The sequence below is a fragment of the Passer montanus genome, unplaced genomic scaffold, assembly GCF_014805655.1.
Source record: "Passer montanus isolate IOZ18808 unplaced genomic scaffold, ASM1480565v1 scaffold378, whole genome shotgun sequence".
Classification (NCBI taxonomy): Eukaryota; Metazoa; Chordata; class Aves; order Passeriformes; family Passeridae; genus Passer; species Passer montanus.
This window is the reverse complement of record NW_024368574.1, coordinates 5,505-17,843: the sequence shown is the minus strand read 5'-3', so window position 1 is coordinate 17,843 and position 12,339 is coordinate 5,505. Positions and strand designations below refer to the sequence as shown.

Here is a 12,339-nt window from a genome sequence, read left to right as displayed (position 1 = left end):
CCCCCCCCCCCCGTGTCTTTGTCACGTGGCCACCAGCCTGTGGCCACTACAAGCCCCAAATCATTGTCACAAAGCCACCAGGAGCCCCTGTGTCCCTGTCACATGGCCACCAGCCCCTGGCCAGCACAAGCCCCAAATCTCTGTCACACGGCCACCAGCCCGTGGCCACCATGAGCCCCCAAATCTTTGTCACACGGCCACCGGGACCCCCCCCCGTGTCGCTGTCACACGGCCACCAGTCTGAGGCAGGAAGGGGCGGGGGGAGTTTGGGGAAGGGATTTAGGGGGATTTGGGGGTGCTGAAGGAGGGATTTAGGGGTTTTAGAGGGGATTTAGGTTTTTTTTTTGGGGACACCTTTGGGGGTTTTGGGGCCTTTGGGGGATTTGGGGTGGTTTTTGGGGGGTGGAAGAGATTTGGGGCGTGTTTTGAGGGTTTTTTTCGGGAATTGGAGGTGATTTGGGGTGGTTAAGGGGGATTTAAGGGATTTGGGGGCTGTTTTTTGGGGTGTTTTAGGGGGATTTGGGGTGTTTTATGGGGGTTTAGGTGATTTTGGGGGTATTTTTGGGGTGGTTTTCCAGGGTGTTTTTTGGGCTGGTTTAGCTGATTTTAGGGGTATTTTCGGGGTATTTTCGGGCTGTTTTTCGGGGTGTTTTTTGGGCTGGTTTAGCTGATTTTAGGGGTATTTTGGGGGTATTTTTGGGCTGTTTTTCGGGGTGTTTTTTGGGCTGGTTTAGCTGATTTTGGGGGTATTTTTGGGCTGGTCTTTCGGGGTGTTTTTTGGGCTGGTTTAGCTGATTTTAGGGGTATTTTCGGGGTATTTTCGGGCTGTTTTTCGGGGTGTTTTTTGGGCTGGTTTAGCTGATTTTAGGGGTATTTTTGGGGTATTTTGGGGCTGTTTTTCGGGCTGCCGCCCCACCTGTGACCAGGTCGAAGCAGGTGGTGTGGAATTTGCCCATGTAGAACTCCAGGCCGATGATGGCGAAGATGAGGATCGCGAAGAAGAGCAGGAGCCCGATCTGCAGCAGCGGGATCATCGCCTTCATGATGGACTTCAGCACCACCTGCAGACCTGCCGGGCGAATTTGGGGCGATTTTGGGGGGCTTGGAGGGGATTTGGGGGGGGTTTTGGGGTCTTGGAGGGGATTTGGGGGGGTTTTGGGATGGGGAGGGAAAAGGGGAGGGGTCCCGCACACCTGCGCGGGCACAACCCCGCGGCGCCGCGCGTTTGTCCCCGAACTGCCGCATCCCCCGGTGTCCCCCCGCGTCCCCCGGTGTCCCCGGTGTCCCCCGGGCCCCTCACCCCGTGAGCACCACCACGAAGTCCATGACGTTCCAGCCGTTGCGCAGGTAGGAGCCTTTGTGGAAGGCGAAGCCCAGCGCGATGATCTTGATCCCCGCCTCGAAGCAGAAGATGCCGATGAAATACGGCTCCGTGTCGTCCTGGGGGGGGGACACGTGTGGGGACAGTGCCAGGAGACCCCCCCCGTGTCCCCCCCAGCGTGATCAGGGGGTCAGCGCTGCCCACGACCCCTCCCAGCCCTCCCCAGGTGCCCCCAAATCCCCCCAGCCCTCTCAGGTGGCCCCAGGTGGAGGGGTCCTGGGGGGGGGGACAGGTGCCAGGAGACCCCCCCCCGTGTCCCCCCACCGTGGTGAGGGGGGCAGCAATGTCCCCAGCCCCCTCCCCAGCCCCCCCCCAGGTGGCCCCGGGCGGAGGCGGCGTGGCCCAGATTCCCAGTAAGGAGGAAACTGGGACGCCGCGGAGGGTCCGGGGGGAACTGGGAATCGTGGCCAGCGCGGGCCGGGGGCGGGCTGGCACCCCCCCCTCCACCCGTGCCAGGGGGGCACGGACACGGCCGGGACCCCTCGGTGGGGTGGGGACCCCCAGAGTGGCTGGGGACCCTCCCCAGGACCCCCCAGGGGTGGCAGGGACCCTCCCAGGGGTGCCAGGGACCCTCCCCAGGACCCTCAAGGGGGGCAGAGACCCTCCCCAGGGATGGCAGGGACCCCCAGGAATGGTGGAGACCCTCCCCAGGACCCCTGGGGGTGCCAGGGACCCCCACCAGGACCCCCCAGATGTGCCAGGGACCCTCCCTAGGGGTATCAGGGACCCTCCCCAGGACCCCCAGGGTGCCCCGGGAGCCCTGCAGGACCCTCCAAAGGTGACAGGGACCCCCGGGGATGCCAGGGACCCTCCCCGGGGGTATCAGGGACCCTCCCCAGGACCCTCAAGGGGGGCAGAGACCCTCCCCAGGGATGGCAGGGACCCCCAGGAATGGTGGAGACCCTCCCCAGGACCCCTGGGGGTGCCAGGGACCCCCACCAGGACCCCCCAGATGTGCCAGGGACCCTCCCTAGGGGTATCAGGGACCCTCCCCAGGACCCCCGCCGCCCACCAGCCGCTCCGACATGGGGGTCTTGTCCTCGTCGGGCAGGTGCTGCTCCAGCGCCAGGACGATGCAGTTGGCGATGATGGTGGCTAAAATCATGTATTCAAAAGGAGTGGGGGGCGAGTCAAGGCAAAAACACCGCGCTGGGAGACCCCCAAACCTCCCGGGAGGGAAACTGAGGCAGGAGAGCAGCGCGGAGCGGGGCCGCGCCCCCGGGGTCGGCGCCCGCGTGTCGGGCGGCTCGGTAATTAATTAATTAATTAATTAATTAATTCCCTCATCAAAGCGGCAGCCGCGGCCTCGGCTCCGCGGCGAGATCAAAGCGCCCCGGGCACAGCGGGAGCGGCCGGGAGCGACACGGCACCGCTGGCACCGCTGGCACCGCGGGCACCGGGCACTGCCACCCGCGGGGACGCGTCCCTGCCCTGTCCCCTGTCCCCCTGTCCCACCCCACTGGAGTGCGGCTGGCACCGCGCGGGGGGCTGCGGGCACCCAGCCTGGCACGGCACGGGTGGTCCCACGGGGGTCTCCGGCCTCCCCACGGCCCCGCTGGCACCGGGCACTGCAGCCTGGCACCGGGGGAACAGCCACGGCGCTGGCAGCTGGCACGGGCACCGGGCACCGGGCACGGCCCTGGCACGGGCAGCTGCTGGCCTGGCACGGCACGGTGCCCGGTACCGGGATCCGGCCCAGCTCTGCAACACCCTGGCATGGCACGGGTACCTGGCATGGCTCCTTGGCATGGCACGGGTGCCCGGCACAGCTCAGGGATCCAGGACAGCTCCCGGTACCGGGATCCGGCCCAGCACGGCTCCCTGGCACAGCCTGGGCACCCGGTGCCAGTTCCCCCATCATGGTACAGGTACCTGGCATGGGGAGCTGCTGGCCTGGCACGGCACAGCACGGGTACCCGGTACCGGGATCTGGCCTGGCATCACTCCCTGGCACAGCCCAGGGATCCAGGAGGGCTCCCGGTACCGGGATCCGGCCTGGGATGGGTCCTGGATGGCTCCGGTGCCGGGAGCTGGCCTGGCACAGCTCCCTGGCACATCCCGGGTACCAAGGACAGCTCCCGGTACCGGGATCCGGCCCAGCACGGTTCCCTGCACGGCACAGCTCCCGGAACCGGATCCGGCCCGGCTCCTGGCACATCCCGGCCATCCGGTGCCGGATCCAGGCCCAGCACGGTCCCGGTACCGGATTCTGGCCCGGTTCCTGGCACAGCCCGTCCCGGTTACCGGGAGCAGCGGAGCGCGGCGCTGCAGCACGGCTCGGCACGGCTCGGCACGGCTCTCGGTAGCGAGACCAGGACCCCCCAGGGGGGTCAGGGACTCTCCCCAGGACCCTCAAGGGGGGCAGAGACCCTCCCCAGGGATGGCAGGGACCCCCAACAGGACCCCCAGGTGTGGCAAGGACCCCCGGGGGGTGGCAGGGAACTTCCCCAGGACCCCCAGGGTGCCCCGGGAGCCCTGCAGGACCCTCCAAAGGTGACAGGGACCCCCGGGGATGCCAGGGACCCTCCCCGGGGGTATCAGGGACCCTCCCCAGGACCCTCAAGGGGGGCAGAGACCCTCCCCAGGGATGGCAGGGACCCCCAGGAATGGTGGAGACCCTCCCCAGGACCCCTGGGGGTGCCAGGGACCCCCACCAGGACCCCCCAGATGTGCCAGGGACCCTCCCTAGGGGTATCAGGGACCCTCCCCAGGACCCCCAGGGTGCCCCGGGAGCCCTGCAGGACCCCCCAAAGGTGGCAGGGACCCCCAGGGGTATCAGGGACCCTCCCCAGGACCCCCGCCGCCCACCAGCCGCTCCGACATGGGGGTCTTGTCCTCGTCGGGCAGGTGCTGCTCCAGCGCCAGGACGATGCAGTTGGCGATGATGGTGGCTAAAATCATGTATTCAAAAGGAGTGGGGGGCGAGTCAAGGCAAAAACGCAAGGACCCCCAAAACGTCCCAGGGGCTCCCAAACCCCACCAGGGACCCCCAAATCCCCCAGGGACCCCCAAATCCCCCAGGGACCCCCAAACCCCACCGGGGACCCCCAAACCCCCCCTCTCTGTCAGCGGGGGGGCTGTGACCGGGGGGTCTCTGTGACGTGGGGGCATCTCTGGGGTGGTGGTCCCACGGCCGGGGGGGTTTCGGACCGGGGGGTTTCGGAACCGGGGGGTTTTGGACCGGAGGGTTTCAGAACCGGGGGGTTTCGGGCCGAGGGGTTTCGGGCCGGTGGGGGGGGTCGCCCGGAGCCGCCGGCAGCCGCGGTGGCAGCGCCGCGCTCTGAGTGAGGAATGGTGGAGACCCTCCCCAGGACCCCTGGGGGTGCCAGGGACCCCCACCAGGACCCCCCAGATGTGCCAGGGACCCTCCCTAGGGGTATCAGGGACCCTCCCCAGGACCCCCAGGGTGCCCCGGGAGCCCTGCAGGACCCCCCAAAGGTGGCAGGGACCCCCAGGGGTATCAGGGACCCTCCCCAGGACCCCCCAAGGATGGCAGGGACCCCCAACAGGACCCCCAGGTGTGGCAGGGACCCCCGGGGGTGCCAGGGACCCTCCCCAGGGGTATCAGGGACCCTCCCCAGGACCCCCCAAGGATGGCAGGGACCCCCAACAGGACCCCCAGGTGTGGCAGGGACCCCCGGGGGTGCCAGGGACCCTCCCCAGGGGTATCAGGGACCCTCCCCAGGACCCCCGCCGCCCACCAGCCGCTCCGACATGGGGGTCTTGTCCTCGTCGGGCAGGTGCTGCTCCAGCGCCAGGACGATGCAGTTGGCGATGATGGTGGCTAAAATCATGTATTCAAAAGGAGTGGGGGGCGAGTCAAGGCAAAAACACCGGGCTGGGAGACCCCCAAACCTCCCGGGAGGGAAACTGAGGCAGGAGCGCAGCGCGGAGCGGGGCCGCGCCCCCGGGGTCGGCGCCCGCGTGTCGGGCGGCTCGGTAATTAATTAATTAATTAATTAATTAATTCCCTCATCAAAGCGGCAGCCGCGGCCTCGGCTCCGCGGCGAGATCAAAGCGCCCCGGGCACAGCGGGAGCGGCCGGGAGCGACACGGCACCGCTGGCACCGCTGGCACCGCGGGCACCGGGCACTGCCACCCGCGGGGACGCGTCCCTGCCCTGTCCCCTGTCCCCCTGTCCCACCCCACTGGAGTGCGGCCGTGTCGGGCGGCTCGGTAATTAATAAATAAATTAATTAATTCCTTCATCAAAGCGGCGGCCGCGGCCTCGGCTCCGCGGCGAGATCAAAGCGCCCCGGGCACAGCGGGAGCGGCCGGGAGCGACACGGCACCGCTGGCACCGCTGGCACCGCGGGCACCGGGCACTGCCACCCGCGGGGACGCGTCCCTGCCCTGTCCCCTGTCCCCCTGTCCCACCCCACTGGAGTGCGGCTGGCACCGCGCGGGGGGCTGCGGGCACCCAGCCTGGCACGGCACGGGTGGTCCCACGGGGGTCTCCGGCCTCCCCACGGCCCCGCTGGCACCGGGCACTGCAGCCTGGCACCGGGGGAACAGCCACGGCGCTGGCAGCTGGCACGGGCACCGGGCACCGGGCACGGCCCTGGCACGGGCAGCTGCTGGCCTGGCACGGCACGGTGCCCGGTACCGGGATCCGGCCCAGCTCTGCAACACCCTGGCATGGCACGGGTACCTGGCATGGCTCCTTGGCATGGCACGGGTACCCGGCACAGCTCAGGGATCCAGGACAGCTCTGGTACCGGGATCTGGCCCAGCATGGCTCCCTGGCACGGCACGGGTACCGGTACCGGGATCTGGCCTGGCACGGTTCCCTGGCACAGCTCAAGGATCCAGGACAGCTCCCGGTACCGGGATCCGGCCCAGCACGGCTCCCTGGCACAGCCTGGGCACCCGGTGCCAGTTCCCCCATCATGGTACAGGTACCTGGCATGGGGAGCTGCTGGCCTGGCACGGCACAGCACGGGTACCCGGTACCGGGATCTGGCCTGGCATCACTCCCTGGCACAGCCCAGGGATCCAGGAGGGCTCCCGGTACCGGGATCCGGCCTGGGATGGGTCCTGGATGGCTCCGGTGCCGGGAGCTGGCCTGGCACAGCTCCCTGGCACATCCCGGGTACCAAGGACAGCTCCCGGTACCGGGATCCGGCCCAGCACGGTTCCCTGCACGGCACAGCTCCCGGAACCGGATCCGGCCCGGCTCCTGGCACAGCCCGGCCATCCGGTGCCGGATCCCGGCCCAGCACGGCTCCCGGTACCGGATTCTGGCCCGGTTCCTGGCACAGCCCGTCCCGGTTACCGGGAGCAGCGGAGCGCGGCGCTGCAGCACGGCTCGGCACGGCTCGGCACGGCTCTCGGTAGCGAGATCCGGCCCAGCACGGTTCAGCACGGCTCCCAGTACCGGGATCCAGCCCAGCACGGTCCCGGTCCCGGGATCCGGCCCGGTTCTTGGCCCGTCCCGGTTACCGGGAGCAGCGGAGCGCGGCGCTGCAGCACGGCTCGGCACGGCTCGGCACGGCACAGCCTCCCATCCGCGGGGTGCTCAGCGCCCCCAAACCAATCTCGGGGGGTCCCCCCACCCCTCTCCCCGCGCCCCCCCACCCCCGGTGTCACGAACCGGAGCTCCGGCCCCGCTGCGGCACCGGCGCGACCCCCGCCCCGCAGCCCCGGGACCCCCCCTGGTGTCTGCGGGGGTCCCCAAAAGCTCGGGGTGGAGGCCGAGACCCCAAAACCGCGTGGGGAGCCCCAAAAACCGAGTGGGGACCCCTGAAACCGCCTGGGGACCCCCCCCCCAAACCACCGGGAGCCGTTTTGGGGTGCCAGGGGCCGTTTTGGGGTCGGGGGGGCTTTTTTGGGTCGCTGCTGTTTTAGGGGGCAGGAAAAGGGGGAGGGGGCTCGGAGGAACCCCGAGAGCAGCAGGGGGAGGATGCAGCCCCCCAAAATAGCCCCAAATAGCCAAAAATAGCCCAAAAAAGCCCAAAATAGCCCCCAAAAAAACCCAAAATAGGGCAGGGGAGGGGTCCCCCTTTCCCACCCCCCCGGGTGAGCGGGACCCCCCCCAGTTTGGGGACTGGGGTGGGATCGGGGTGGGGCAGCAGGGGAACGGGTTGGGAAAGGGGTCCCCCGTGTGGGGCAGGGATGGGGACCCCAAAAGGGGGTCAGGGATCCCAAAAAGGCGTTGGGGACCTCAATGTGAGGCTGGGGACCTGAAAAACGGAGTCAGGGACCCCAAAAGGGGATCGGGGACCCCAAAAACGGGGTCAGGGACCCCAAAAGGGGATTGGAAACCCCAAAAGGGGGTCGGGGAGCCAGCGCGGGGCCGGTGACCCCGATCCGGGCAGGGGGAGGTGACGCACGAGCAGAACGGGGACCCCGGCTCGGGGCACGGAAAGGGGGGCCCCCAGGGAGGGCAGGGCTTGGGGGACCCCAAAACGGGCCAGGGGAACCCCAAAACAGGGCAGGGGATGGAGCTGTGGCATGGGGACCCCAAAATGGGGCTGGGGATCCCAAAACGGGGCTGGGCACCCCAGAGCAGGACACGGTGACCCCAAAACGGGACCGGGCCCCCAGAGCAGGACACGGTGACCCCAAAATGGGGCTGAGCAGCTCATGCAGGACAGAGTGACCCCAAAATGGGGATGGGGACCCCAAAACGGGGCTGAGGAGCTCGTGCAGGACACGGTGACCCCAAAACGGGTCCGGGCCCCCAGAACAGGACACGGTGATCCCAAAACGGGCCCGGGCCCCCAGAGCAGGACAGAGTGACCCCAAAATGGGGCTGAGGAGCTCGTGCAGGACACGGTGACCCCAAAACGGGACCGGACACCCCAAAACGGGAGCGGGCCCCCCAGAGCAGGACACGGTGACCCTAAAACGGGGCTGAGGACCCCAAAACGAGGCTGAGGAGCTCATGCAGGACAGAGTGACCCCAAAATGGGGCTGAGGACCCCAAAACGGGACCGGACACCCCAAAACGGGCCCGGCCCCCCCGAGCAGGACACGCTGACCCCAAAAAGGGACCGGACACCCCAAAACGGGCCCGGTCCCCCCAAAGCAGGACACGCTGACCCCACCATGCCCGCAGCTCAGCGCTGGGGGCTGCGCTCGGGGGTCCCCGTGCCCGAACCCCACTCCCCATCCCCGGGGGGCTCCCAGAGCCAGACCCCTGACCCCGCAGAGGCTCGGGGTGGGCGGCGCGGGGGTCGCGCCCCCCGGCAGGGAAGGATATGGCCATTCGGTGATCTTTTTGGCGTATTTCCTCACCACGTTGTCCTCGCTGAAGAGGAAGAGCGAGCGGTTGACGGTGAGGCAGTTCTGGCGCACCGGGATGGGGTTGTACAGGGCCATGGTGCGGGCGCGCTGGGCCATGGACTGCTTGTAGAGCCGCTGCGCCCCGGGGGGGGCACCCTGCCGAGGGCCCCCCCCGGCTCCCCGGCCCCCCAGGTGGTGACCCCCCCTGGGGGCGGCGGGGCCGGGCGGGGGTCGCCGTCAGCCCCCCGGCAGCAGCGCGGCGGCAGCGGGGCCCATCGCGCCGGGCTGCGGCAGAGCTCGCGCTGCTGCTGCTGCTGCTCCTCCTCCTCCTCCTCCCCCTGTCCTCCCCCCTCCAAAACCGGCACCTTCCTCCTCCTCCTCCCAAAAACCGGGACCTTCCTCCTCCTCCTTCCAAAAACCGGGACCTTCCTCCTCCTCCTTCCAAAAACCGGGACCTTCCTCCTCCTCCTTCCAAAAACCGGGACCTTCCTCCTCCTCCTTCCAAAAACCGGGACCTTCCTCCTCCTCCTTCCAAAAACCGGGACCTTCCTCCTCCTCCTTCCAAAAACCGGGACCTTCCTCCTCCTCCTCCTCCTCCTCCTCCTCCCAAAAACCAGGATCTTCCTCCTCTTCCTCCTCAAAAACCGGGATCTTCCTCCTCCTCCTCCCCAAAACCGGGACCTTCCTCCTCCTCCTCCCAAAAACCGGGACCTTCCTCCTCCTCCTCCCAAAAACCAGGATCTTCCTCCTCTTCCTCCTCAAACCCCGGGGCCACCGCGCGGGGGGGGAGGGGCGACACCGCGACCCCCAGATGGGGGAGGGGGGGGATGGGTGTCACCTGGGAGGGGGAGGGGACACACCTGGGCGCGGCTGTGCCGCTGTCACCGTCCCTGTGTCCCCAAAGGCGGCCAGACCCCGCGTCCCTCCCTGTCCCCTCCCTGTCCCCGTGGCCGTGGCACTGTCCCTGTCCCCATGTCCCCAAGGGGGTGGCACTGTCCCTGTCCCCGTGTCCCCATGGCATTCACAATGTCCCCATGGCAGTGGCACTGTCCCCATACTGGCCCCATGGCAGTGGCACTGTCTCCTCCCTGTCCCCAAGGTGCTGGCACTGTCCCTGTCCCCGTGTCCCCGTGGTGGTGGCACTGTCCCTGTCCCTGTCCCTGTCCCCATGGCAGTGGCAGGGTCCCGAAGGGGGTGGCAGTGTCCCTCCCCTTCCTGTCCCCATGTCCCCAAGGTGCTGTCCCTGTCCCTGTCCCCGTGTCCCCAAGGTGGTGGCACTGTCCCCATTCGGGTCCCCATGTCCTCAAGGCGGTGGCACTGTCCCTGTCCCCGTGTCCCCAAGGGGGTGGCCCTGTCTCTGTTCCTGTCCCCAAGGTGGTGGCACTGTCCCCATTCGGGTCCCCATGTCCTCAAGGCGGTGGCACTGTCCCTGTCCCTGTCCCCAAGGTGGTGGCCCTGTCCCTGTCCCTGTCCCCATCCCTGTCCCCAAGGTGGTGGGACTGTCCCCATCCCTGTGCCCGTGTCCCCAAGGCGGTGGCACTGTCCCCATTCCTGTCCCCATGTCCCCAAGGTGGTGGCACTGTCCCTGTCCCCATCCCTGTCCCCAAGGCGGTGGCAGTGTCCCTCCCCTCCCCGTGTCCCCCCAGCCCCGGTGTCCCCAGCCCCAGGTGCCACCCCGGCGCTGCCGGTGGCCTCTGCTCGACCCCGCGGGTGGCCCGGCTGATCACAGGGGACACGAATGAGTAATGAGCCACCACGGTGCCACCACTGTGCCACCACGGTGTCCCCAGTGTGTCACCACGGTGTCCCAGTGCCAGCGCCTGATCACAGGGGACACTAATGAGCCATCACGGTGCCACCACGGTGCCACCACAGTGTCCCCAGTGTGTCACCACGGTGTCCCAGTGCCAGCGCCTGATCACAGGGACTTGCTAATGAGCCACCACGGTGTCCCCAAGGTCACCACAGTGCCACCACGGTGCCACCAGTGTCACCACCATGTCACCAGTGTCACCGCCTGATCACAGGGGACACTAATGAGCCACCACGGTGCCACCACAGTGCCACCACGGTGCCACCACAGTGTCCCCAGTGTGTCACCACGGTGTCCTAGTGCCAGCGCCTGATCACAGGAACGCGCTAATGAGCCACCACAGTGTCCCCAGTGTCACCACGGGGCCACCACTGTGCCACCACGGTGTCCCCAGTGTCACCGCCTGATCACAGGGGACACGAATGAGCCACCACGGTGCCACTGTAGTGTCACCAGTGTCACCATGGTGTCACCAGTGCCACTGCTGTGTCCCCAGTGCCACAGCCTGATCACAGGGGGACACGAATGAGCCACCACGGTGCCACCACGGTGTCACCAGTGTCAGCACGGTGTCACCAGTGCCACTGCTGTGTCCCCAGTGCCACAGCCTGATCACAGGGGGACACGAATGAGCCACCACTGTGCCACCACGGTGTCCCCAATGTCAGCACGGTGTCACCACAGTGTCCCCAGTGCCACCACCGTGTCCCCACATCCCCTGTGCCACTGGCCACGTCCGGCTGTGACCCTGCAGGACACCGGGGGGACACAGAGGGGACGGTGATGGGGACACGGGGGGGACAGGGGCTCTGCCAGTCTTTGGGGACAGGGATGGGGACAGTGCCACCGCCATGGGGACATGGGGGTGATGATGGGGAGCAGTTGGTTGCCATGGTCCCCGTTGCCATGGTCCCCGTTGCCATGGCCCCCGTTGCCATGGCCCCCGTTGCTATGCACCCCCGTTGCTATGCACCCCCGTTGCTATGCACCCCCGTTGCTATGCACCCCCGTTGCCATGGCCCCCGTTGCCATGGCCCCCGTTGCTATGGCCCCCGTTGCTATGCACCCCCGTTGCTATGCACCCCCGTTGCCATGGCCCCCGTTGCCATGGCCCCCGTTGCTATGGCCCCCGTTGCTATGCACCCCCGTTGCCATGGCCCCCGTTGCCATGGCCCCCGTTGCCATGGCCCCCGTTGCTATGGCCCCCGTTGCTATGCACCCCCGTTGCCATGGCCCCCGTTGCCATGGCCCCCGTTGCCATGGCCCCCGTTGCCATGGCGCCCCCGCCGCAACGTGCCCCGTCGCCATGGAAACACGTCGCTGCGAACCCCCCGTTGCCACGGAGCCCCCGTTGCTATGCGCTGCCGTAAGTCACCGCGCTGCGGCGCCGCCTGAGGTCGCGAACGCCGCCGGGAGGGGCGGGGCCGCCGGGAAAGGGCTCCGCCCCCTCTCCGAGGCTGGGCCAATCAGCTGGCGGCGACGGGGAGGAAGGGGCGGGGCGAGGAGCGCAGCCGGAAGAGGCCGGCGGGGAGCGGAGAGCGCGCGGGGGCGAGACCGGGAGGGACCGGGAGAGACCGGGAGAACACGGGAGAACACGGGAGAACACGGGAGAACACGGTGAGTGACAGCGCGGTAACAGCGCCGGCAGAGCCCGGTACGGCCCGGGAACAGCGCGGCCCGGTGAGAGCTCGGTACCGTCCGGTAACAGCGCGGTACGGCCCGGTACGGCCCGGTACGAGCGCGGCGAGAGCTCGGTACTGTCCGGTGAGAGCTCGGTACCGTCCGGTAACTGCCCAGTGCCGCCCGGTGAGAGCTCGGTGACAGCCCGGTAGTGTCCGGTACCGTCCGGTAATAGCTCGGTTCGGCCCGGTACCGGCCCGGTTCGGCCCGGTATGGCCCGGTAGTGACCGGTACTGCC

The 12,339-nt window shown here is 68.1% G+C and overlaps 1 protein-coding gene across 1 annotated transcript in view; it reads right to left on the bottom strand.

Annotated features, from left to right (window-relative positions):
- Nucleotides 1-11,697, bottom strand: part of CACNA1A (calcium voltage-gated channel subunit alpha1 A) — a 33,805-nt gene extending 22,108 nt beyond the window's left edge. The window contains 6 exon segments of the mRNA XM_039717236.1: nt 917-1,101; nt 1,238-1,440; nt 5,083-5,188; nt 8,586-8,813; nt 11,269-11,386; nt 11,574-11,697. Of these exon segments, the coding sequence (XP_039573170.1) occupies nt 917-1,101; nt 1,238-1,440; nt 5,083-5,188; nt 8,586-8,813; nt 11,269-11,386; nt 11,574-11,697 (964 nt within the window).
- Nucleotides 11,698-12,339: the final 642 nt, after the last annotated feature.